The 26,554-nt window shown below is 35.9% G+C and overlaps 3 protein-coding genes across 4 annotated transcripts; 1 reads left to right on the forward strand and 2 right to left on the reverse strand.

Moving 5' to 3' along the window:
* Positions 1 to 668: 668 nt before the first annotated feature.
* Positions 669 to 9,175, reverse strand: LOC112272680 (ubiquitin carboxyl-terminal hydrolase 14). Of its 2 annotated transcripts, none has more exons than XM_024500682.3 (20): positions 8,785 to 9,175; positions 7,540 to 7,711; positions 7,269 to 7,381; positions 6,626 to 6,962; positions 6,329 to 6,423; positions 6,011 to 6,144; positions 5,679 to 5,735; positions 5,424 to 5,501; positions 4,922 to 4,976; positions 4,669 to 4,710; positions 4,333 to 4,434; positions 3,927 to 4,128; positions 3,686 to 3,743; positions 3,283 to 3,405; positions 2,652 to 2,740; positions 2,443 to 2,535; positions 2,121 to 2,285; positions 1,595 to 1,728; positions 1,359 to 1,488; positions 669 to 1,206 (listed from the first exon to the last, which is right to left on the reverse strand). In XM_024500682.3, the coding sequence occupies exons 1-20, from the start codon at positions 8,878 to 8,880 to the stop codon at positions 1,028 to 1,030; spliced, it is 2,454 nt and encodes an 817-aa protein (XP_024356450.1). In that variant the 5' UTR covers positions 8,881 to 9,175; the 3' UTR covers positions 669 to 1,027. The 2 variants fall into 2 exon arrangements, with proteins under 2 accessions (XP_024356450.1, XP_090100754.1); XM_090244628.1 differs by having other exon boundaries at positions 4,333 to 4,413; positions 8,785 to 9,135.
* An 8,916-nt stretch (positions 9,176 to 18,091) lies between these two features.
* Positions 18,092 to 21,903, reverse strand: LOC112272828 (protein SUPPRESSOR OF FRI 4). Its single transcript, XM_024500971.3, has 7 exons — positions 21,561 to 21,903; positions 20,842 to 20,948; positions 20,018 to 20,147; positions 19,117 to 19,598; positions 18,730 to 18,899; positions 18,544 to 18,597; positions 18,092 to 18,396 (listed from the first exon to the last, which is right to left on the reverse strand). The coding sequence occupies exons 1-7, from the start codon at positions 21,749 to 21,751 to the stop codon at positions 18,319 to 18,321; spliced, it is 1,212 nt and encodes a 403-aa protein (XP_024356739.1). The 5' UTR covers positions 21,752 to 21,903; the 3' UTR covers positions 18,092 to 18,318.
* Positions 21,904 to 22,202: 299 nt separating this feature from the next.
* On the forward strand, positions 22,203 to 25,470 carry LOC112295866 (F-box/kelch-repeat protein At5g15710). Its single transcript, XM_024547887.3, has one exon. The coding sequence runs from the start codon at positions 23,787 to 23,789 to the stop codon at positions 24,258 to 24,260; it is 474 nt and encodes a 157-aa protein (XP_024403655.1). The 5' UTR covers positions 22,203 to 23,786; the 3' UTR covers positions 24,261 to 25,470.
* The last annotated feature ends 1,084 nt before the right edge of the window (positions 25,471 to 26,554 follow it).

Below are 26,554 nucleotides of genomic sequence, written 5' to 3' on the forward strand. Positions count from 1 at the left end.
ATTAAGTATGTTCTATTCTTATATTTAAGAAGTATATATGTATGTCAGTATATAGTATAAAATAGGTAGATTTGGATCATCTTTACAGATGACTGTATTTATGCACATGGTATTTTGACATGGTCCACATTTAGAAAGTATTACAAAAAAAATAATATGTCTTAAGCAGGATTAGTAGAATGTGATGGTAAGCCTATGTCATAAATAGAATGGAAAAAAATAAAAATCTTGTGACCAAGTTGGAGAATGTGATAATTCGTTGTTCATTCAGGGCTTGTATTTTATTATCTAAATTGTTTTTAAAACTTAATTATTAATGAGGAAAAACACAAACATACAAAAAAACTAGACTAAAGGTACCTTGTCAACCATTATATGAAACAGTTCTCATTGGTCTTTAATAAAAGAAATTGTTACTTTATAGAACAGTAAAAAATTAATCTCTTATGCACATCAAGTACAAGACACCGCCTTGCATTCCAAGACCGTCTCACACCTAAAGTGGTTAGTCAAGGAGTATGGCTGCTGGGCTGTTGCTGCAACAGAATATGGAGTGCTCAATGAAATTAGAATCAGATGGATCTCAACAATTCCCAAAACCAGGAAACAGGTCATCATGCATCTGCTTGCATCACAGAAGTGGTCACATACGCGAGAAGATGCAAATGTTGGCTTAAAAGTAGTCCAGACCCCTCCGACCTGTCCGTTATAAATTCCTAAACTTCGGCAAGGTGACTGCCACGTGAAACAATATACATGTGAACATCCTTCATGTACGAACATGTTGGTCGAGACCTTCCCCTTACTTTGAAGATCCGATCTATTTGGGAGCAGTAAGTGAATGATTCCAATCGAAGAATTTGAAAGAATGGTACCCCCTCCCTCTGGCAACTTCTACATGAATCCAGAGGTTTCATTACCTCCTACACATGTCAACTGCAGCTCTTCACTTAGCATTCATGCTTTTCCTTAGGGTTGATCCCAGCTACTGATCAAAATTTGTGAACACTTCAAGTAATCTCCGTGTTTAAGAAGGAACGCGTTCAAAGAAATAAAGATAACCCATGTCTTTAGGTGGATCTCCTGAAACCGCAACCTTGCAATCATTGAAAATAACCCAACGATCGTTTTTCCTGACGTGACAAACGTAGTGTCCACTTTGTGTTGAGGTCCCCATGTGACTCACAAACGCTAGAAGTCGGTATTCTGCAGCATATAAACAGCAAGTTTTAAAAGCCAGGAAATTATACCTGTGATGCCAGTAGCTACCAGATCTGAAGGTCTCCTCAAATAAAACTTCTACACATTATTTGTGGACAAGTGCATCATTAACTCAGACAAAGTTCCGAATAGCGTACTTCCTGAACCATCTGGATATTTGACCTCTGCTTGAGTATCTTGAGTGCAAGCTCCAACATCTAGCTCCATTGCCATTGACTCCTCAGGGTGGTTCAAGATCCACTCGGCTGCCCTTTCCATGTCACCTCCCTGATTCATAGATCAATACACGTCAGTAACATACATGGATATAAATGCTGGCAAGATTATGAAAGACATATTTACCAAAACATATACACAATTAATTGCCACCTACCGTTGCTTTCAATGCTTTTCGAGCCATTTCGGGCAGAAACCCAAACGATACAAGAGTTTCTACGTCACTTTCGTTCAACGCAGTAACACTTGATGTTTCATTATTTCCCACCCTAGTGATAGGGTCATCGATATCTGGTCAACATATCCAACAGCCTACGTTAACTGAGAGAATGAACACACAAACTCAAATCTACTGCTGCAACAACACAGGCTTATCTTCGACTTCATATATCAACCTCTTCAATTAAGGGTTAATAATTGTCTGCTTCAGGAAGATCTAACAAAAAACTAGTGGTGTCGCATTTTATGATGCATTGTAGGATTGTGAGAATTTCATGGCCTCTACCAGCACGTGAAATTCAAAGCCACCGATGTCATTAATGCTTGAGAGTTAAATACGTAGATGTTTCAGATTTCTTAAACTTCGGGAACTTAATCCTGCAAGAGTTATCATTTTGAACAATCTCAGCACAACTCCACAACGCCAAAAGCTCATAAAAGGAAGAAAGCACAAGCCAACAAACCTGGATCATCCATATGTACCAGAAGCCAGTTCATAGCCTCTTCAAGTCCACTATTGAGCGTCTGAATAGCCGCTTTTTCGCATCGGATCCTAGGGAATCCCATATCTGCCAATTGAGACACTATGGCCTCATCTGCAGCTGAGTCAACCTGCTCTGGAATTCCATCTGTGGCAATAATACATGTTTCCACCATTTCATTCACCTCATAACGTAGCTAATTAAAGAGTCCAACTCAAAAAGTCTCAAATGATTTTGCTGCCAACAGACACTCGTAATCCAATAAGGCAAGGACTGGCATTCCGTGATAAGAAAGATTGCGCACCAGGTGTCTCAGGCAGAAATTGTTCGTCTGGCTGCGGTCCTTTACTACGCATGTCGCTAATATCAATCTCGTCGGGTACATCTATGAAAACATCTGCAACCAAGTCCACTTCAACAGTTTACTAGCTATTTCCCCAAGGACCCTTACAATAAGAAGACAACTTGCGGAAAGGAAAAACACAGACTCTTCCAGCAGGCTAGGATACATACCAAGCTTCTTCGGAACCCAGCCCGCTGCCAACACAAACTTCCTCATATGAAGTACCAAGTAATCAGGGAATGTAGCCAATCTTGTTGTCCTGCAATAACAAACAATTTGCCACTTCTAATTTATAATTTATCGTTAACCAAATACCAAATCAACCACACAAAGACCACAACTCGGAATCGAAATAGATTAAGGCATCTCATGCGAAACTCTTCAAACAATATGATTCTATTCCTTAACGCGCGCTTACGTGATAACATGATACTTGATAAATGTACATGATGCTTATAGATTTAAGGCATATGTATGAATGTAAGGACTGAGATATTGATCAGAATAAGTATTAAAAAGAAAAAAAATAAAACAAAAGAAGAAGAAGAAGAAGAAGAAGAAGAAGAAGAAGAAGAAGAAGAAGAAGAAGAAGAAGAAGAAGAAGAAGAAGAAAGCCGACCAAAATTCGTTCGAGAATAAAAGGGAAATTGAAAATGTATTCAGTTTATTCCCAATTATCCCTTGTGGCAAACGATCGCAGATAATACACTAGCAAGATACTGTTCAAGGATTCTTCTTTCCAAACATCCAGGCAACCGTCCTTGTTGGACAAGAACATAGGCAAACGGTCCAGAATTGTACTTGATTGCTGTTGTTCTTGCATTGATGGCACTGCTGTAGAAATCCATGACTTCCTCTGGAGCAGAGAAATTTTCCAAACATGCAGACAGTGGAACTCTTGGACGGACTATTTCTTCATCAGATCTGTGCAATATGAACAATAGAAGAACATTCAGTTGCTAGGAGATGATCTTTCTGGTGGATAGCAAACAAATTCCACCATATTGAGGAACACATATACAACTATTTTTGATTCTAGCTTAGCATCACATGACCTAAAATCTATTATCTTCAGTAAGAATAAACCAAATAAAGGAATACAAAAAGGATAAAATTGACGACAGGCATTTATCGTCCCCACAAAGGTGACTAAATTCACCAGATGATTAATCTAGATGAAATCTACAATAAAGAGACTACTTACAACTTCTCGCCAGCAAGCTCTTTCTGTGCCAAATTTTTTTCATAAGCAGCCACTTCATCTACGCACAATGAACCACCACAGCAAGTCAACTCAATACATAGATAGTAACACTTCTAAGACCTATAATGCGCCGCACACATAATTATATCTTCTAACCTACCACCAGAATTGTAGGATAAACATCAGGACTTCACGACTTTTTAGCCAAGCGATTGAGGTTAGAAAAACAATAAACGCTCACCTTTGTTGACAGCAGCTCTCAACGGTATGTTTAATGAGAGAATATTATCTGTTTTCTTTGTATATTTCACTTTTTTAGACACAGAACACATAATTCTTTCCTCCACACAGAACTTAAAGCACCGGGCTGGATCTTCTCCAACTGCAGCAACATGATTTTGCTCCACTTGATCAAGAAAATGCTGGAAAAACTCCAAAGCATCCTAACAGCCAAAAAGGAAAACAAAAAAATATCAATAAGAAACAGTTCACAGTATCGAGCTCACATCTAAACGAAAGCTCCAACTGCACCGACGAATCAGAAAGATGTACGTGCCACGCATATTTTCCCTACGTAGATTTAGAAGATCATTCGTATCACTTCAACACAGATCAATACTTCTGTAGATCAAAGTGCCGAAGTATACTTGTTGTCTGGAGCTTGCAAATTCTGGATGCCCAGTGCCAATGAGAGACTTGAACATGCGAGGTGGTATCCCATCTTGTCCCTGCAACATAGATGTGAGGGCCTGCATCGACAGTGTCTGGTTTAAATTCCCGCACAATCCTAAAACCGCGCACTCAACTTGACGTACATCAAGGTCACATGTTATAAATATGCACATAAAAATTGAGAAATATTCAAAATTTGTTAACATTGCGACAAGACTCGACCGGAACCTTGAAGGGAATGAGGAAAACTTTTTAAAACTGCAAAGAACAAAATATTTCTCACAATTAATATACGTTTATTCTCTGCTTACATTTTTTCCTTTTGGTTCCTCAGCGACTTCATTGTCCTGCCCCTAAGGAAATGAACCAACTAGAATCATTAGCAATAGTTGGCAATTAAAGACAGCAACAACTACCTTGCTCAACAAAAATATCTGTAAATTGATATCTTACAGACAAATTGATGGATATGTTCAATTCGTGAGTGATATAACAAAGAAATTCAAAAAGTATAAATAAAGAAGCAGGCAGTGCGATAAACGCAAATCATCACAGCCCAGATACCTTTTTTGAAGGAACTGCGTACTTTCCAGACAATATTCCATGTGCCAACTTTGAGCTGCACATGAACAACATACATAATTTTTATGATCTACATTATGCTCCAAGTATGGGGGAGGAACAAATTAAGCAAGTAAACATAAAGACATCTATCAAATTGACACGTCCAGGAAAGTTGGCGGCACCCATGAAATTCGGGAAAAAGTCCAAAGCATCTTAACAGCTCAAAAAACCAGTAACAGATGAAGAATTTGAAGTCGTCGATTGAGCAGATATTCGCAAATGAATACGTCGCTTTGAAGCACTAGACATTGAACGCCTAAGACTTATTTTACGATAAACTACAACTTCACCGAATACTGAATGCCTCAGATTCACGTAAAATACGCTCAACATTAGAACTTCACTCAACTCTGAACTTAAAAAAGAATGACTTCAAAACGAATAGAGGATATCGAACTCGTTTTTCTTCACAACATTAGGGGAATAAGGATGTAGTTCATACAGTTGCATATGAAGATCAAGCGTAGGATCCGCAGGTGCCTGCTTGAAAGCATCATCTAGCTTCACATTTTCATAGTAACTGCAAAAATCCTTCAGCATGGTATCAGACTTTACTTGCAAACCATACAAGCTGAAATAATTTTTTACACTAACAAGCTACAGATGCAAAAAGACATGAACTATATCAAGTTAGCGTAACGATCTATTGCATAACAGGATGAAGAAAGCAACATCAATGAAAAATACAGCAACTTACTATCTCTGAAAATCTTTGGTTGAAAATACCGCTTGCACGACTGACGCCAAATAGCAGCTGCATGTATGTTTATATATCAGTCCTCAATAACCGCAAGTAACAATTTGATATATGGAAATGAAATTGGAATAAATAAATAACTGTTAAGTCAATATTAGAGCAAATAATAATAATAATAATAATAATAATAATCAAGAACAAACAAATTCTCAAACCCACTGAGGAGCAGCGATTGTGCAGCCCCACTCATGGAGCCGTGCTCTCGAAACAAAAGGACAAAAGCTCGCAGCACATTTCAGAACATTTCATCCTGTCCAATCCGTGACACATACCTGTTACCGAGGTTAGCAAGCCCAGTAAAACCCGGCCCAAAGAGCGGCTCTAGTTCCTTTCCCTTCTCTTGAATTCTATTCCAGTCAAAATTGGTATTCTGATCTAACTCCCGCTCAGCAGTTGTCATTTCTGTCTGCAACGAGCAATCCAGTTCAGTAGCATCAGTATGATGCAGTAACAAAAGTAAAATAAAACAAACGTAAAATCCCTAAACAAAGAAGCTTGGAACCACACAACCAAAGATAATGGATGTAGACTTGACCTTTATCCCGTCAAGTTAACAAACATTTCAGATGGTTAAGCATCGTGATGCATACCTTTCTCAAAGATGAAAAATCAATTCCAAAATGTGCCAGATGCTCTGCCAATAACGGATCCTCCACGGTATCGTCCTCAGCATAACTATACACGTCTGTGCAGCAGCCTTTGAAACTCAGCTTCTCCTTCATATTTCAGAACTTCAGCGCTAACTTCTAGTGAAGCATGCAAAAAACAAATACCTAAGAACTACACAGGACAGCTAGAAATTGGTAGGAGACAAGCCTTATTACTCAAAATACCAATCAGGTGAACAGAACAAGTCCTTTACATAGACTAACAGGAGATGAAATTACCTGCCCCTTCTAAATCGGCCGTGATCGTTCCAAGCTTCACGGCCAATGGGTAATTGGTCTCCTGATAGTGTTCTAAAGCATGGTTATTGCCACCCGTTCCGTCCCAGTTGCGTCGCCCACACAAAATTGTTCCATCGGTAAGGTTCATCCAAAGGTTGTCTACCTTGTCACATTTAGAGCATTTCCATCCACTGGGAGGCACCTTCACTCCATTTTGCACTTGCTGCAGCGACAAGGCATACGGACTTACTTGCTTCTTGTCAGCAGTCCAAGCAGCGACTTCTTCCTTCCTTTCTGCACCAACAGCTGCAAGTATCCCATCTACTGCCAACCTGACCTGATTAATCACGACAATGATCGCCATTAAGTCCAGATATGAATTCATAAATAATAGACTTATTCTTCTCGCAACATATTATCTACGCATGACGAGGATTACGACCCCAACTAGTAAAAACTAGATGTCGAGGGATTCCAGAAACATCGAAAGTAGGTACGACACGAGTAGGTTAATTAAGACAAATAGATTGTGCTTAAAGCAATTGCATAGCAGGCAGTACCAGAACTTTTCACGCTCTTTTCATAAGACCTAAACTATCAGTAGCACCAAACTCTCTAACAAGTAGCAAGGTAGCTACACTACCTTTTCTGGGAGCTCCACACTAGGATACAAAAGTGAGATAAAGTCCGGCAATATAACAATGCGATAGGTCTCTTCGTACTCGGGTACTTTAGAATCGAAACCTCCCTCGACTCCTGCCATTCACGATACAATCAGAAAAAAAGACAGAACAATGTATGTGGAGAATATATGACAGTGCTTGTAAATTGAAGAGTGCAATTTTCGCTGTTATACCACGCGATAAAAATGCAAAAAGTGCCGAAAAAAAAGTGTCGGAGTATACATTCCGTACCAATAGCTAACAGTGTTGGTTTCTTATGTGGCCGGCTCTCGCTGACTTGCTTCGGAGTTTCTTGAATATTCAGATAAACTGGATTTCCAGTTTTTTCATAATTCCACATGACATAATCTTTACCAAATGCCAAAAAAGAGTACAAATCGATAAACAAACCTCCTTCCGACCTCTGTACCAATGTACCCAAAAGGTGCTGGTTAATTGCTGACAAGGGTAAAAAGACGCTAAGCAATAATACATGAGGACATTACACGACTAGTTCCCGATTCAGCTTCTCAATCAGGCACCATCCTTCCAGACTATAGATTGTAAAAATTGATTGCAGACAACACACGTTCGCCAGGTGTCATAATGCTTCCAAGTTTGCGAAAAGTGTTTGTTAAGTAGTTCAACAAGTTAAGCTCCACACGGGAACACTGTTACCCAGGTGTTCTGTGAACTTCCATACCCATCAAACTATCAATATCAAATTTACCAACCCAAAATAACCAAGTTCCAACTCCAATCAAGCAGCACGAAAAACACTGGTTCAATCAAAATTAAAGGTATAGGGTCTCCACCAAAAAATGGGTCAGACCCGCTGGAGAGCTGTACCCCCTTGAGGAACAAAGATATTGGACCACATGCAATAGAGAATCGGAGAAGAATAATTATGACTATCTGATATCATGGTCGATCCATATAATCCACTTGCAGCGGCTTGCTCACAAGTGCTGCCATTTCATATCGAGCTACTAATCAATTTAAGCTCTCGTCTTCACTATTCTGAGATTGAGATTTTAAATTACAATAAATAACCACTGAAGCACTCCTGTAAACCAAGTGTTCACAATAACGAACGCATGACGGTCTTCTAGTCTTCTCAACATGCAGGAAAGGGAACCAATAGTCTCATCGAAACTATGCACTTTCCATACGTTGCTCGGAAAGCCATGCCAACTAGCAGTTTATTCACCGACAACACCAGGAGCTGCGACTTAAACTTTCCTTTCACGAATTAAGATAATTGAAGCAAGCATGAACTCCATACTCCACTCTCACCTTGATCCACTCGGCAACTACGACCATACTGCTACAAATATGCCCGAAATAAGGAACGACTCTCGTACAGGAAAACCGCAATTCTCACCCAAATCCAATTCCGCAAAGAATATCGCCATGTATCTAAACCAACGATCACAAGCAAACTTCGCTAGCCAATCGTCCCGACCGACAAGAAACCAAGAGAGTCCAAATCCTCACCGGAGTAGAAAATGACACACAACATTCTTGCTTGTAGATCCGATAGGACGGCTCAGGAATGCGCACTCTCGACAAATGTGATCTTAGCGTTTCCATGAGCTCCCTCGGACCTTCGCAATCCCTACTTCTCTTCGTCAGCTCAATCTCGAAATGCCTGATTCCCCGATCAACAGCCAGAAAACGCAGCGCAAAAGCCACGCGCTTCTCCGAAGCGTAACGAAACGAAAGTCGCAAGGCAATTGAGGGAAACGACAAGGGAAAGACGGATTGGCAAGAGAGCGTGGAGATGACAAGAGGGGCGTGGGATTGTGCGGGGAGGGTGAGAATGCGTGCAGTTTTACAAACCCCTAGTTAGTAACGAAGCCAGGAGAACACGAATGACGACCACGGGAAGGGAAAAGGAAACGGGACACGAGATGGGATTAGGGTTTGTTGGGCAGGGCCGGGCAGCAGGGTCGGGCAGGGCGGTGAACCCTTTCCTTCGCTGCCTTTTGCTTTTTCTCCTTTTCTACTTTCCCCCTTGCTTTCCTTTTCTCTCTGCGCACGGTGGTTCACTTTAGCTTTCTACCTTTGAATTTATTTATTTATGTATTTAATTATTTATATGTTTGTATGTGGGTGTGGATTTTCAATGGACTTATGGTACATTCTGTAGCTACTTTTCAATCTCTTGTTTGAACACAAGCCATAAAGTCAATGGGAGGCATGCTGTTGAAATTTCATGGCAGATAGGTTTATATATATATATATATATATAAATATATATATTATTTCCTAATTTTGGCTTTGTACTTGATCCTGAAATATTCAAAACGATTAGGGTGTGAGAATTAGAAAATTAGTATTTAATTACTAATAAGCTTATTTATAAGTAAAAAAATTCAAAATCATTTTTAAAAGACATTGAGTCAAATACCAGTCAATATTTTGTTATTTGAAAACTAATCTTTACAAGTTATCTTTAAGTGATTTTCTTTTACAAAACTATATTCAAATAAGTCCTAAAAAGAATTTTAATGCAACTATATACAAATAATAACTCCAAAACAAGACAAAATCACATAAAGAATATAAAATTTATATTTCAATGTGTTCAAACCACTTTAATGAAGAATGTTTTTTTACAGATAATAGAATTAAATATTATAATTTTTTATATTACATATTTTAAGATGAAAAATTATATATATATATATATATACACACACACATATATAGGTATGTATGTTGTCAAGGAAGAAAAAGTTTAAAAAACAAAAAAATATATTTTTGTAAGATAAACATGAATTGTAATAGCCATTATTTAATGCAAAAGAACCATAGAATCTTAAATCAAGACTAAAATAAGTTAAAGACATTGATAGATTAATAATAACTTTTATTATGCCTGGACATGTGCTAACTAATAAGAAGGCCATGTAGGAGGTTTGTAAGAAATATAAAATTTATAGACAAAGGATCTAAGTATTATGATGCTTTTATAGTAGCTTCTTAAAGATAAAAAAAAAAAAAAAAAAAAAAAAAACTTCTAAGAGAAGTTCAGATAGTTGTATTTTATGTCTAAAAGAATATTAAAAAATATTATATGTACATTAAAGAAGCTTCTTCAATGTTTTTTGAAAAAGACATTGTTGACCTAAAAAATTTTATCTACTTCTACCTACTTATAAGTCTATTTTATTTAATACTATTTATCTATGTGATGTGAATATTTTTTTACATATTTGTATGTGTATATATACACATATATATACACATATGTATATACATATATATAAATTATTTCTTCTATTATATTATTAAATACTATATTATAATAAAATAAAGGTCTACTTAATGATATAATTTTAATTAAATAATTATTCTATAATAAGAAAATATAATTAAATAAGTAATTATTTTGCAAAGGTGTATTGGACAAGAGCATGTCTATATAATAAAATGGGAGTATCCATCTAATAGTTTTCTTCTTTAATATGTTTAATAATATAGCAATAATTGTTACAGGCATCCAATCAAAAGTTTTTAATAAGATTCAAAGAATATTTTGTTAGATTCTAAAAAATACCAATAAATTCTTAAAATATTCTTAGAAGATTTTCAAAGATTTTTAGCATATTCTAACAGATTCTAGAAAGTTCTGAGAGAATTAAAGAAGTTGTTCTAGAAGCTTCTTAGGATTGTTTCATCTTCAAGCAACATAGAAACTTCTTAAAAAGCTTTCTAATACATAATATATATTAGAATCAAGATTGAGGGGATTCTCAATCTTGAAAAAATATCTCATGAAATTCTAGTTCATCTTTCTTGATATTGATCTTGTATTCATTTGGTTTAATTTGATTCTTGTTAGCTTTCTTGTTGAAATTCTTATGTTCAATTTCTTGTTTGGTCTCTTATAAAGTGTATCCATGACAATTTGTTGAAACTATCTTCTTATCAATACTAGAGCTTGATCCCACTTGATAGAGAATAGATTAGTCCTCTTCTTGAAGGCATCTAAGCACTTTAGATGTTCCAAAAAAACTCTCTTCTAAACTAGTATTATTTAGATTTTTATTTATTTATTTATTTATTTATTTTAAATAGCTAGGAGTAAAGATATTAGCATGGTTTAGTCTCTTGAGTTTAAATTAGATGTTATTATAAACACACTAAATGCTTTAGCTTATAGAATCACTAAAATTGAAGAATTTTTTGTAAAGTTTTATGATAATACAAGATCTAGAGCAGGTCAACTTGGGATGCAACCACTTTCTTAAGCTTGTACATCTAAAGACATGGTGGCACCTATACTTTGACAAGAAAATTCACCTATTCAATTACATAAAGAACTTCAAATTAGTCTTTTAAAAATATTTGATGGCACATGCTTGAAGTTCTGAGGGTTTATTAATTAAATTCAGTTGGTAATTTTTTTATAACTTAAAGACTATGCAACCAAAGAATAGTAAGTTATTATTATTAAAACCTTGCTTACAAGACAAGCCTTATCTTGGTTTGCTCATTTTTTTGAAGAGAGATCTCTAATCTTAAGGAACTTTGAAAATTTCTTAGTAGCATTTGCAAAGGCATTTGGAGAACATAATAAGGCTCAATGGACAACAACAAAGATTCATTCATTATGTCAAGGATCATACTCTATATCAATTTATGCATGTGATTTTATGCAATTAGCTTATGACATCAATTGGCATAAATAAGTTCTTATGAACCAATTCTATTGGAGACTAGAGGATGATGTAAAAGACCTATTACTTTCAGTACTTGATCCTCAAACACTCAATGAAGCTATCAGCCAAGCTGTGAAGTGCAATAATTGGTTATTTCAATGTTTTCAAGATCAACGCTTATAGACTTTAAAAAAATAATAAAATAAAAATTTGTATTCTATTGCTTTAATAAATATATTACTTCTATATTTATTGATTGATATTATCTTATATGAGAATATATAAATTGATGTAATACAATTTAAACATCTTATAGTAGAAGAGAAGAAGCATCAATTTCAACAAAGATTATACTTATATTGTGATTAAGAAGGTCACAAATCTAAGAATTGTGCAAAAAAACAACATACAATCAAGACTAGAAGTGTAATCATTGAAGAAAAAAAAGAAGCCTAGTTATAATAGGAATCATGCAATTAGAAATTTCAACACCTCAAATTTATTAAGATCCATCTTTCTTTGCCCAACTTGCTTGTTGTTTTACTATACTTTTATTTCTTGGCCCACAAAAACTTCAAACAAGTGCCTTATTAGATTCAAGACCATCATTTTTTTTTTTTTACATGAGAAGTTTTTTAAACTTCATAAGATTCTTCTAGTACAAAAGTCAAAAATTGTACATGTAGAAATAATAGATGGTCGACCTTTATCTTTAGATAATATTATTCATGAGGCCATATTGCTAGAAATATCATTTGAAGGCCATAGTAGCAAAATAGTATTCAATATTATTAGAAGTTTATCCAATCCTATCATTCTAGGACTTTCATGGTTAAAAAGATATAATCCATCTATAGATTGGAGGTATCATAAGGTTGAATTTTCTATAGAATTCCTTCAAGCAAAACCTATTAAAAAGTTATTAACAATAAATCCTTTATTTTTATAAGCAAGGATTTTTATGAAGATGACTAAGAAAGAAATGCCATTTTTTTATTTATGCAACTCTAACTTATGAAGAATCAAGCTTGCTAGTAGCTATCTCAGAGTAATATAAGAAATTTTAAGTTGTCTTTAAAAAAAAGAATGCTAACAAATTGTTGGAGCATTGGTCATATGATTGTGCCATTAATCTTGAAGAAGAGGGTCAACAACTATTTGATCCAATCTACAACCTGTTACAGAATGAACTTTTGGCATTGAAAAATTATATTGATAAAAATCTTGCAAAAAACTTTATTTAGCATTCCAAATCTTCCATAGGTATACCAATACTTTTTGTGAAGAAAAAAGATGGATCTTTGTGAATGTATATTAATTATCATAGCTTCAACAAATTAATAGTGAAGAATTGTCATCTATTATCATTGATATTAGGACTTTTGGAGCAACTTGACTAAGTCAAGATCTATATCAAAATAGATCTCTCTAAAGCATATAATTTAGTATAGATTAAAGAAAGAGATGAATGGGAGACAACATTTTGGACAAGGTATGGATATTTTGAATATAATGTCATACCTTTTGGATTAACAAATGCTCTAGCTATATTCCAATATTTGATGAATGATTTTTTTCAAGAATTCCTAAACAAATTTGTTATCTACTATCTTCATGATATTTTAATTTACTCTAAGATTTGTAAAGAACATAAAGAACATATGCAATTAGTCTTATAAAAGTTATGAGATACAAGATTATATGCCAAATTGGAGAAATGTATATTCCATCAATCAAAAGTAGAATTTTTTGAATATATTATATCCAATGAAGATTTGTTGATGGATCCAAAGAAAGTTCAAGCTATAATATAATGAACAACTTCAGAGGCAATACGAAATGTATAATATTTTTTTAGATTTATTAAATTCTATTGAATATTTATCAAGAATTACTACCAAGTTGCTACTTCTCTTACTCAGTTAACATCCAAATATAAATTGGAATAGAGACCTCAAGGACAAAGGATTATTTAAGATTTGAAGATGACTGTTATTAGAGTTTTAATTTTATTATATTTAGATTTTATAAAGAAATTTTATTTAGAAATTGATTCTTTTGAATTTGCATTAAAAGCTATACTATTATAGATAAGAAGGAAAGCTCTACCTACTTCCATTTGATTCTAAAAACAATTCAGCTACAAAGATTAATTCTAAGATTCATGATAAAGAACTTCTTATAATTGTAGATTCTTTCTAAGAATAGCATTATTTATTGGAAGGCACTAAATATTTATTTTTATATATAGATCACAAAAATTTAGAGTATTTCATGTCAGCTCTGATTTTGAATTGCTACCAAGTTCATTAGAATATGTCATTATTTTATTTTGAATTTTTAATAATATATTAACCAGAAAAGCAATAAGGACTATCAAATGCTTTATCAAAGAGGTCATATCTTACTCCAAAGGCTAGAAAAGCAGTATTTAATTAGTAATATACCACTTTTTTGAAGCCAAAACAATTTTGTCTGTCTACTAATTCTATGGTAACACATGTTGATTTAATTTTTTTTGAATAAATTTGTGCAACATCAACTAAAGACTCATTAGTTCATAATATCAAGTAGTGTCCTAACAACAACAAATTCAAATTTGTGAAAGATCTTTTGTTATTTTAAAAATCTTTTATATATTCCAAAAAGACTAACGTACCTTTATATTCTTCAATCTCATCATGATTTTTTAACTAATAGGATATTTTAGATTTAAAAAAAAATTAGAAATTATTTCTTGAGATTTTTGGTGGCTTCAAATAGAAGACTGTAAAAGACTTTGTTTTATTGTGTGACATTTATTTAAGATCTAAAAATTCCTAATATTATCTTTATGGACTATTACAGCTACTACCAATCTCAAAGCAACCATAGTCTTCAATATCAATGGATTTCATCACTAATCTATTACCATCACTTACATTTGATACTATCTATGTTATTGTGGATCAATTTATAAAGATGGCATATTTTATTCCATACAAAACGGTAATTTTTGGAGAAGAAATAGCAAGGCGCTTTCTTAATAATATATATATTGATATTATAGCTTATCTAATGACATCATTTTTTATTGAAGACCACAATTTATATTAAAGTTTTGGAAATTCTTTTTCAAGATATTGAAGGTGGATATCAAACTTTCTTTTGTTTTTCACCCTCAAACAAATAGTCAAATAGAACAAATCAATCAAGTTTTGAAGTAGTATTTATGATGTACCATCAACTATCAACAAGATGATTGAACCTTGTATTTATTTTTAAAATAATTTTCTTATAACAATATCTTTCATGCTTTGATTCAACAAATACCATTTTACTCCAATTATGGTTCCATCCAAAGCTTGATTTATTACATATCAAAGGATGAAAATTTATTATATATCAAAAGATGAAAATTGAACAATTGAAGATCTTGCAAAATAATTACCACACTTCCAAATAACTTTGAAGCTTTATTTACAATCAGCTCAAGTTTCTTATAAAGTATTTTTAAATGAATTTAGAAAAGAATTCCTTACTTTTTAAGTTGGAAATAAAGTATGGCTTCCTTAATAAAATACCAAGACTAATCACCCTTGCAATAAGTTAATCTATCAAAGACTAGGGCCATTTTGTATTCAAAAGCAAATCAATCTAGTGGCTTATCAGTTGGAACTACCTACATCCATAAAGATATATCTAGTCTTTCATATTTTTCTATCAGAGGCTTATTCAAAATTAACTATTTGAGAAAGAATACAACCATCACCATCTTGCATTGAAATAGATAATCATATAGAATATGAGATAGAAAAGATCCTTGATTCTCGATGAAGAAGAAGTAAGTTGGAATATTTTGCTCATTGACACAACTACAATATCAATGAACATACATGGAAACTAATAAAAAAATCTGGTTAATGCATTGCAAAAGGTATATGAGTTTCATTGGCGCTATCCTCAGAAATCTAAATCTATTTAATGATGACTTCTTTATGAAGCTATTTGTCGGATATTTTATATATCAAAGAAAAAAAATATGAAACAAATGCTCCTTGTTGAACTTAGAGTTATAAGATGAAGTGATATTACGAACATCTGATAAGAAGATTTTAAGAATATTCTTTAAATATTCTATTAGATTCTAAAAGATTTCTATAGTTTCTAAAAAGATTTTTAGAATATTTTAATAGATTCTAAAAAGTTCTAGAAAGATTAAAGAAGTTGTCCAAGAAACTTTTTAGAATTACTTCATCTTCAAGCAATATAGAAACTTATTGAGAAGCTTCCTAATACCTAGTATATATTAGACTCAAGGCTGAGGAGATCCTTAGTCTTGACAATACATCTCATGGAACTCTAGCTCACCTCTCTTGGTGTTGATCTTATACTCATTTGGTTTAATCAAGTTCTTATTAGCTTTCTTGTTGAAATTCTTTTGTTCAACTTCTTGTCTAGTCTTTTTTATAGTATATTTGTGACAATAACAATCATATTGACAAATATTTTATACTACAATATTTTGTATTGTGATAATAATCTTTTGTTTAAAATGATTTCAATACTTTTCACAACCATTTAATTTATTATTTTCTTTTTAAATAAAAAAGATAATTCCACATAAAAATTTTGAAGTGTACATAATCATCTAGGTTTTACATGAATATTGATAGATCTTTATATTCTAATAAGTATTGAAAAAATTGTGTTTTCTATACATTTAGAACATTTAGTGATGTTTGTTTTTTTTTCAACTTTGTTTCTTATAGAGACTTTAAACTTTCAACTCACATCTCCAAATTACATGATTAATGATATTCTAGAATCAAGAGTAAACTACTTATTTTTTCCATGTTCAATACCCTGAAGTCCCAACTGTCACACATGTATCTAACTTGTGACTTGGTGTCAAGAAATACCCCAGAAAGGATGTGCACAACAATATCAATGAAATTCTTGCAAAAAGATGTATTTAATTATTAAGGACTTTGATGTGTGTTCATATACTTTCTGTGAAATACAATTCACATGTAAACATTTCAGTTTCCATATTCTGCTCGGTATTCCTTCAGTCATGTTATAAATTACTTATTTTTTAAATAATCAATCATCATCAGACATGAATCAGACCACAACTGCTTACCAATCATGCACGTGTGAACACATGCACATAAAATGATGGACAAAAGTACTCTGAAGATGTGAGATGTGGACTTGAAAGACTAGAGTTACTCTATGGCATGACCTCTTCAGAATAAGCTGTTACTGTGGTGAAGTCCAAGAGATGAAATTACTATATTAGTAGTGTGTAGCTTGCTCCATACTCATGGCCACTCAGATTTGATGGGGATAAAATGCAAGTGTTGTGAACTTTGCAAGCAGGATCATCCATTAAATCCAGATGATATGAGTGAAACATTGTACTAAAGATTTCAACCTGACTCCAGATAGGCACTACTAACAAATTATTTAAAGAGAGAGAGTTCAACCTTACCTTCCTGTGCCAACCTTGCAGTAAGACTGTTGTCCTAGTTAGTTTGCCATTGGTCCACTTTCTTATAAAATTCATGACATCCAACGAGGGCAACAGCACACCTTGTAGCCCTGCCAAATAACCGTCCATGTGAAATCATTTTGCTGTTATCATTTAGCAACAGTTCATTGGTACTCAAGAAAGTAACAGCTACTGGCTAACAACACTATGAATATGGTTGGACTTCAAACTTCCACGCTAATATACAGTTCAAAATTTATCTGGACACGGTCTTGGTTCATCACTTCTGTAGATGATCCTGGTCATGAAACGTCGCAGTTCAAATCATCGAGTGTTTGATAGAAACTGAAATGAGGAGATTGATGGGAACACTTAAACAGAAATTTCTGTGAGTGAAGTAGGATTTACTTGCCAATGTGCAGAACATTCACTGTAGTCTTCTACTGCTGCTGTTGTTTCAATAATTCGACGAGTATGTCATGAATTTCTCAGTGGCAATACACATTAAAAGAAAACCCAGAATACGAAGTTCAGAGATGACTAGATCAGCAAGTCATGCACGCAACAGTAAGCTAATCGTGCATCAATCGAATACCCAGATAAAAAAGCCTTCCCATTCACCATGAAACAACCAGATTCTTCACAGAGCGACTAAAAGTTCTAGTCTCGACGATAAAATACACCTTGAATTAAACACAGGGGTGCAGAAATCAGTAGCAGCTGACATGAGCTGATCACACTCCAGTGGCATACAAATGTCATTGCTTGGAGCCATGAAAAATTGCTGGCCACATCAGATGAAGAACACTACTTTGCTATCTGTTACCACCAAGAAAATATTCCTGAGCCTCCGAATGATGGAATGAACGCTAGCAGGTAAAGATCTTACACATGAAAACTCATGCGGCCAGCCAACCTGCCTTCTAGTATTCTCCTATCAATTGCAGCATCAACAGAACTCATCTGTAAACAAAAGCAACACGTTATTACAGCTCAAGGTATGCTCTGTGAACAACAACTAAATCAATGGACGATTAAAAATAACCTGTATAAATAATCGGCAATTTCAGATGCTCCATATTTTTCGAATACAATGTGCGCTTTGCTCACCTGCATTGTTTCATCGTGAACTTGATATTTCCGCAAAGCTGCCCTCCGTTCCTCCTGCACAAGTAAGAAGCTTGATGAGTTGCAGTACGCAGCAGTCACGTAACTCACTCTGCATAGAATATGCTGCTGTCGTTACAGCAGATCATCGAAAATCACGACAAGTACCACCAATGGAACATAACTTACCATGGAGAAAAATTCGTCGTCCCACACTAGATAAACTTCGTTTGTACCGCCTGCGGGCCCAGGAGGCTTGTTCGAAATAACAGGAGGGGGTCCTATCGATGGTCCGCCAGTGTTAGGCCCAGATGAGTACATATGACTACTAGGTGGCGGGGGAGGCGGACCACTCATAGCTGTGTCATCACGACATATATTAGTATCAACAATAAGTGCTGAAGGTAAAATATGAAACAATGATATTCACATATCAACCAACACCAAACTTGTGAACCACTTGCGCATCGTAGGCAAGCTATGTAAAAACTTGAATTTCCAAGCGGATTAGGTCAAAGGTCATGCGTACGAGGAAATTACAACAACAATACAAGTCCCACAAAATAAAAGTCCAACCTCCATAAGGTGAAGGGGGCAGTCGTGCATTAACCCCCGCACCCATATTTACTCCAGGAGATGCTCCTGATGGTGGCAATGAAGGTGCCATAGCAGGACTTCCGTTGATACTTGATTGATTGCTGCCTGGACTAGGCGGAGGTGGCTTCACAACCGAGCCAGCAGAACTGAGTGGTGGAGCTGGAGGTGGTAGAGGAGGTGGTGGTCCATTTGGAGTTTGAGCTACAGGGAACAATGGTCGAGGAGGAGGGGGAGCAGAACCTGGAGGGAGAGGAGGACGAATAGGAAAAAGAGGTTGCGGTGGAGGTTGAGAAGGAGGGGAAGGTCGTTGTCCTTGAATAGGAAAAAGAGGCTGAGGAGGTTGAGGCATGCGAGGTGGGCCTGGTTGGCCGTGTAGAGGACCGCCCCATCCTTGCGGCGGTGGAGGTTGTGGCTGCCAATTCGAAGGTGGCCGTGGACCTGATCCCGGTGGTGGCCGGTACCTGTAAACATAATACCAGTTAGAAATATCCCACGCATCAGATATGACTTCAATAAAGAGTCAAATAGGTTAAACCAAACACCGCATTTTTGCTATGAAACTCGATAAAGGTGGACGTCAAAGGTGACATTGTCAAACAATGAAACAAATGAATTAGCTAATCAAGAGTTTTCCTATGTAATAAACCAAATGAAACAAGCATCTGGATCTATGACCAAAGTGAACACCAGCCGACTTATTTTCCAACATAACAAACTAATCAATAGTAGCCTTCATTTTTTGAAGGAGGTTGAAATCATTGTCCATCAAGACCTAGATTAAACAAGAAATGACCTACGCACCTTGCACATAAGCATGCATCCATTAATACCTGGCAAAACAGACAAGCACAGCAATGTAAGGGTTCGAAGAATGACTTACATAGGCTGCGTTGCAGTATACATTGGTTGTGGGGCCATACCGATTGCGTTAGATCCCATCATACCCCCTCCAACAAAGGGTAATGACGGAGGGACTTCCACTCTTGCAACCTTTGATGGGTTCTCATCCTCTGCGTGAGCCGAAGCTCCCAATAGATATTAACATCGGCACTCTCTTGCAAACAACTTCACATAATATGAACAGCACTAAGACCCTTTCTAATGCAACTTCTGATACACCATACCTCCTTTCAATGCCCGTGCAGCTATCTCACACGAAATGCTCCGAATTTTACAGAACCAATGACACGAAAAATCCCATTATGAATCTTGAAATACTAACACTCTCGATGTTTGTGACTTGCTAGGGACGGAACTTTTCAGACCAGTCTAGGCTTCCAGCAAGAAAGAGTAAAAAACAGCAAACCTCGTCAGGATAAGGCTTGTGGAGCAGCAGACATGCAGTACTACTCAACTAATAGTACGCGGGTCCTTGTACTCTACAGTCACAAGATACTCACAAGAACTATTCATACTAAATTCTTTCCCTAATCTTAAAAGACCACTAAGCGATGGATCACTGAATTGGATAATTACGATAGATGATTGCAAATAACATCCTGACAAGTCGCCAAGGGACAGAGTGGTTACTTCAACACCGACAAGATGACACGATATTGTGTAACAACTGTAGAATCCTGCCACCAACGGCAGGCCATGTTGTGGGCACGCTACATGGACATTAAGCATGTGCCATAACATTCCATTTCCAGCACCATCCTATAAACATGTGAAGCATAAAAGGGCATTGATGGATGAACATACCATCGTAATCCCCATCGTGGGCGGCCAAAATGTCAGCTGGTATACCCTCCATACCATATATTTCGAGGTCGATCAAGGACTCCCTTTCCGACTTGGCATTAGGTACTCTGCATATAACCAGTAAAACGTCATGCTCGATACAACGACCAAGTCAATACAGTGTGACCACAATAATGCCTTCACCATACTCGCCGCGCAGAGGTCAGCTGAGTTCATAGGTACATAGATTCTCTGCAAAACATAAATGGACATAACTAATTGGGCAACCACAAATATAGAAAAAAATAAAAAAAAATAAAAAAAAATGAAGTACTGTATTTTAAGTTTTCCTTCCTAACGGCATATTAAACACACTGGTGATGATACAACAGAATTCTAGCATAGGCAGAGGGTTTTAGCGGGGTAAAATATAAAAAAACCACTCATCACAGACAGTAATCCTGCTGAGAACCAAGAGTTATCCCAGACAAGTATTCCTGATCAGTTAAAATACACGACTCCTCTTTCGACAAGGGCAACAGCCATAAACATCCCAACCCTAAAATAATCAATAAGTCGCTGTTAAGGGTTGTGGGCACTTCGACGACATTTGCCATTGAATACTCAACGATACGAGGAGCATTCTGTGCAGGGCCACGGGAACAACACACCGCCGCGAGACCAATCAAAACACCGTAAACCCCAAGAAACGCCAAACCAAAACGGTCAAGGGAACGTACTTCGACACAGACTCCTTGTGCACTTGCAGAACATGAATGACCATACCGCTGGCGGACGAGAGCTTCTTATGACACACATGACACTTGAAATGCTTAGCTTTCTGATGCTGTATCAATATCTTCTCGTCCTCGAACTCGCGCTCGCAGTAAAAACACCACACCTTGAACGTTTTCTTCTTCTTCTTGCCCATCGCTACTATCCCCGCAAAGTCACCCTGTGTTCTACTTCCTGCTGCGATGATCAGACAGCCGTCTGTGCTGCAATCTCAATACCAGTCCTGGGCGGGGCGATCAGGTGCAGTTAGCTTCGCAAAACCAAACCCAAACCCTGCGCAAAGCCTTTTGCCGAATAACTTACCGCAGCACTCCATCCCCTTGCTTGCTTGCATCCCCTAGCCCAGGCGCGGCAAAGAGTCTCTGATACCCTGACCTGACCTGGTTGTACGCAGTCATCACTCCAACAGCACGACCCCGGTATCGCCGGTCCTCGATCGCGTAATCCCTTGGTAAAGTAAGGTTCCCCAACTAGAATAACGTAACATAGAGTTACCATATTTTACAGGCATTTTATGTTAAATTTGGTTTAGAATCAAAATTGTATAATGATTTTTTTTTATTTTTCATTTTTGGTTAAAAATAGAAAACTAAAAAATGATTGGAGATGAATAGTACATAGAATGATAAAATCAATAATTAATAAAAATTAGTTCAAAAATAATTTTATACACTCTAATTTTATTCCTATTCTTAAATATATAATTTGTAATTTTTTTTAGTGGATTTATCTTTTCTGGCATCCTAGAACCTTCCAAGTATTTTTAGTGTTTTATCTCGTTGTCGACAGAATTGAATGACACAAATGATATCACGATTATACTCTACTGATTGCATACCTGTCAATACAATATCCACTTGCTTAACTCAAATAAGCCACAAAAATATAAAAATATAGAAACAGGAAAGTTTTAACAGTATTTTTTTTTACTTTCAAAAGAGTCATACCACCTTTTCTGACTTGAAGGATTTGATTTACACAGCCAACAAATACATTATTTAATAATATATCTGCACAAAAGTAGTTTAAATTTAAAATAGCAGTTTGGAATCCTATTGGATTGAGGAAAGGCCATATGTATGTAAATTTGATAATTATGATAAAATGTTCAAAGACTTACAAATCCCCAAAAAATAAAATAATGACAATGAAGATTATTGGAAGAGGATTAAAGGATATCAAACACAAAATAATATTTTCTTTATTTATTTATTTATTTTTCATTGATATTTGTAGACAGAAAGCAAAAGGCCAAGCTTTAAATCATAAATAAAAACAAATTAATTTAAGTCTCAAATAAATTATGGTTTAATCTTCAAGGTTAGGTTATTCTCAATTATTTTAAGAGACCTGTTGACTAATTGCACATATAACTTTTCAAATTGTATTTAAGATTACATCAAAACATCTTTAATTTAGAAAGTTTGAGAAGAAATTAAGAGTTCATGTAAGAAACAATTGATGAAGCTAGTATACTCATAATATGTACTTGATATTTGAAAAAAAAAAAATTACGTGTTTTGCCTTGGAAACAACATTCTAAACACATTCTGAAAGGAGTAACAGTAAAAAAAGTAAATGACAAAAGAAAATCCTTCACTCAACGAAAAAAAATGTATGCTTTATCTTTCACTTTTTACCAAGAAAAACATCAACCCAAATTTACAGCAGCCTTGTTCTCGAAGTTGGTGAAATGTAACTAGAATTCACAGAAGACGTTTCCGAATTACCAAAGAACAACCGAAACCCACAAACTTGTTCACACCAGAATGCAACGAACACGAAGACAAAGAAGCTCCACCAAGTGTTGCGGTTCCTAAAGCCTTGCCAACCTCGGCATGGAAAATAGTCGGCGCGGAGTCGGCGAAGAGTCGGAAAAGCGTCGAAAGTCAGGGAGAGAGAGAGGGATCCATGGATCTAGATCTAGCTTTCATCGAAACTTCTAGATCTGGGTCAGTAATCCTCGCAGACTTGAAGAAATCTATGCACGCACTGCAGCACTAGGAATTGTGCGCGTCCAACAGCTGGGACGCTTGCTTCTCTGTGCCAACGTCGTTGCAGCATCTCAGAGCCAGCTTTGGTTGACACCGTCGTTGTTTAGGTTTTGTCTGGACGAGGTCGGTAACTTGGTGTTCGGGGTTTGTTGTTGGCATCAAGTGCGCAGTTGGGCTATGGTGGATGTTGATGGATTTGTATCAGTTGCGTCGTCGTCGTCGATGCAGCCTGAGTTGTGGTGCCAACTTCCGGCTGAAATTCAATACCAAGTGCTGCTGCGCCTTCCCGTGGTCGAGCTCCTGCGGTTCGCAAGTGTTTGTAAGCAATGGAGGAAGTGGACGACTTCGGCTGATTTCCGAAGGCGTTGTCTCAATCCCCGTGCCGGACCTTATCTCCTTGCCATTCGTTCGTTGTATGATCTCCGCTTTGCCCCCGTTTTGAGCTCCGATGGTAGCAACTGGCATGGTCTCGACCTAACGTTTCTGTACAATGCTCTTATCAAGAAGAACTGCGTGCAAATCCTCTCAGCTAGTTCGGACGGAGGTCTTCTATGTGTCGGCGCAGTTCGAGCTCACCAGGATCCACTCGAAAAATATGTCATTTTGGTTTGTAACCCTCTCACCAAGAGCTGGAAATGTCTTCCCCAGTAGCGGAATGAAACGAATGAGGTCGTCGGGAATCTGCTCTATCTGAGTTTACAACAAATTTTCATTCGAGCAGACAAATCATCGTCATCGTACAAGATTTACGTCGTTTTCAACCGATGCGTTGTTGTGTACAATTCAATGCTCGATGCGTTCCAAGTTCTGCCTGTGCACAGACATATTGCCGACGTCGATATAGTCTGGACTGCATTTGTGCGAGACACTTACTGTCTCTATTGTAAGAGCGGATATGATATTTTAGTTCATATTTGTGACATAGAATCAATGGTACCGAAATTAACGGGTTTCTCGATGGATTATCATCTTTACAAGTTTTTGGTGTACGACGACCGACTGTTCTGTGCAACTGTTGGCGCGGGTGATTGTAGAGACGCTGATGAGGATCAGTACTTCCCCCTCGAAGAATGGGAACTTTCAAGCGAATTCCCCATCGAGCTCGGATGCATTGTTATTTACGAGACTGAAGGTTGGCAGGTGTTTGATTTGGTCGAGCACAAGGGTTACATACTGATGGGAGTATACACCAATTCCGACAAACAGTGTCGCTGGTTGGAGGTCCCTGCTGGTATTCCACGCGTTGAGTCTGTTGGAAAGTGCCGCTTCCCAGCTTTGCCAGATCTGGTAACGTGGAATGCAACCGCAGTCGAAAGTTTCACGAGTTGGAAAGTTGTGATTTGCAATTTCCACTTCGATCTCATGGCTGAAGTGCAGCATCTTCGGATAATACTTACAGCGTGGAAACAGCAACAACATAGTGAAGATTTTCAGTCTCTGAAAGCAGGATAACGAAAACCTCAACTATAAGGTTTACACGCAACAAGTAGAGACAGATGCTCCGTCGCAAGCAGTTACTATACAGTTGTGATTCATACTGCAAAATCACCCCTGCACAACAACCCATTTCCAACAACCCATTTTTAGGCAAACTAAGGTACTGGACTGATTGTCAACCACCCCCATTTCCAACATATAGGGTGTTGTATTTTGAACCACCCTCTATTTGCAACATATAGAGTGTTGTATTTTGAACCACCCTCTATTTGCAACATATAGAGTGTTGTATTTTGGTTAGTACAGTGACAAGGTTTGAAATTGATTTGGAAAAAATCCATTTCCATTCATTGGAAATAGGTTGTAGGTTGGTTAATAATGTTAACTTGTGAGCAATATATAAAATTCATGTGACAATTGTTGATTGGTTGGTGTAGAGTCATAGTATAATTAGGTGCCAGACTTTTCTTAATAGTATCAATAATTGCTATACATTATTATTTTGTAAAAGTTGGATTCTTGGTTTATATCTACTACATGTCAGAATTATGTAAGTCTATGTGTCTAGATAGTAAAATACTTAAGTGATTAGAAATGAATTGTCTACTTTAATCAAATTCTAACAAGACATATTCTTTGGGTGTCAAAGACAATAATTCAATAAAAGCAAATAAATAAGTAGGAATTTTTTCAAAGATAGATGATAAAATAAAATAAAAAAATACATATATTCAAAAAAGTAAAAATAGAATGGTTAATGCAAAAAGACAAGAAAATTAGGGACCCTTAAAACTACATTAAAAATAAGAAATAAATTGGCAAAAGTGGAGAAGGCTTCACTCTTGCTTTTATATATATTATCTAAGTAAGAGCTATATGGTGACATTCTATAGGACCTCCAACACATATTTAATTTATAAGACACATGTCTTATCTTGCAAGGCAAGTTTTTTAAATGTGTGCCACATGATTAGCTTGTACTACAAACTACCAATACATGTGACATGTGGCTAATTTTTTAGCCAAGTATTCAATCAACCAATCACCTTTAGACACATATGAAAGTGAAATTATATTTATAAAAATTTTAAGAAGTTTTTTTATACAACATTATTAAGTTAATATATTTTTATCTACTTTTATCTATTTATATTATTTAAATAATTATTCAAGTAAATATGAATGTTTGTTATACCAAGATCAAAACAAAATGGGATGTTTTGGACTCAAAAAGAAAGTTTATGGATCTGCTCTACTTCCTTTGTTTTCTAAAGAATCGATATTATACATCTCTTAATCTAATTTTATATTTTGCTGTGTTTTTTCAAAAACCACTGTACATTTAAACAACTTCAAGTAATAGAAATTATTGTGTCAATTGCTAATAATGTAGTATTTGTATAGGATTTGAATCTTTTCATGCATCCTTTTTGGGTAACTTAGCAAAGACCTTCTCAAGATTTGTGAAGTTGCAGCAAACATGTTTTCACATCTGATTTGTAATTAAT

The sequence above is a fragment of the Physcomitrium patens genome, chromosome 19, assembly GCF_059467195.1.
Source record: "Physcomitrium patens ecotype Gransden chromosome 19, ASM5946719v1, whole genome shotgun sequence".
Taxonomy (NCBI): domain Eukaryota; kingdom Viridiplantae; phylum Streptophyta; class Bryopsida; order Funariales; family Funariaceae; genus Physcomitrium; species Physcomitrium patens.

Bases quoted from the DNA above. Each gene is read 5' to 3' on its own strand.
- LOC112272680 (XM_024500682.3), bottom strand. From the start codon at position 8,880: ATGGAAACGCTAAGATCACATTTGTCGAGAGTGCGCATTCCTGAGCCG. The intron at 7,382-7,539 runs GTACGGAATGTA...CGTGAATGGCAG, and splicing joins ACCAACACTGTTAGCTATTG to GAGTCGAGGGAGGTTTCGAT. The intron at 6,963-7,268 runs GTAGTGTAGCTA...GTGATTAATCAG, and splicing joins GTGTGGAGCTCCCAGAAAAG to GTCAGGTTGGCAGTAGATGG.
- LOC112272828 (XM_024500971.3), bottom strand. From the start codon at position 21,751: ATGGGCAAGAAGAAGAAGAAAACGTTCAAGGTGTGGTGTTTTTACTGC. The intron at 18,900-19,116 runs GTTGGACTTTTA...GTGATGACACAG, and splicing joins GCCCCCTTCACCTTATGGAG to CTATGAGTGGTCCGCCTCCC. The intron at 18,598-18,729 runs GTAAGTTATGTT...TTACTTGTGCAG, and splicing joins ACGACGAATTTTTCTCCATG to GAGGAACGGAGGGCAGCTTT.
- LOC112295866 (XM_024547887.3), top strand. From the start codon at position 23,787: ATGGTGGATGTTGATGGATTTGTATCAGTTGCGTCGTCGTCGTCGATG.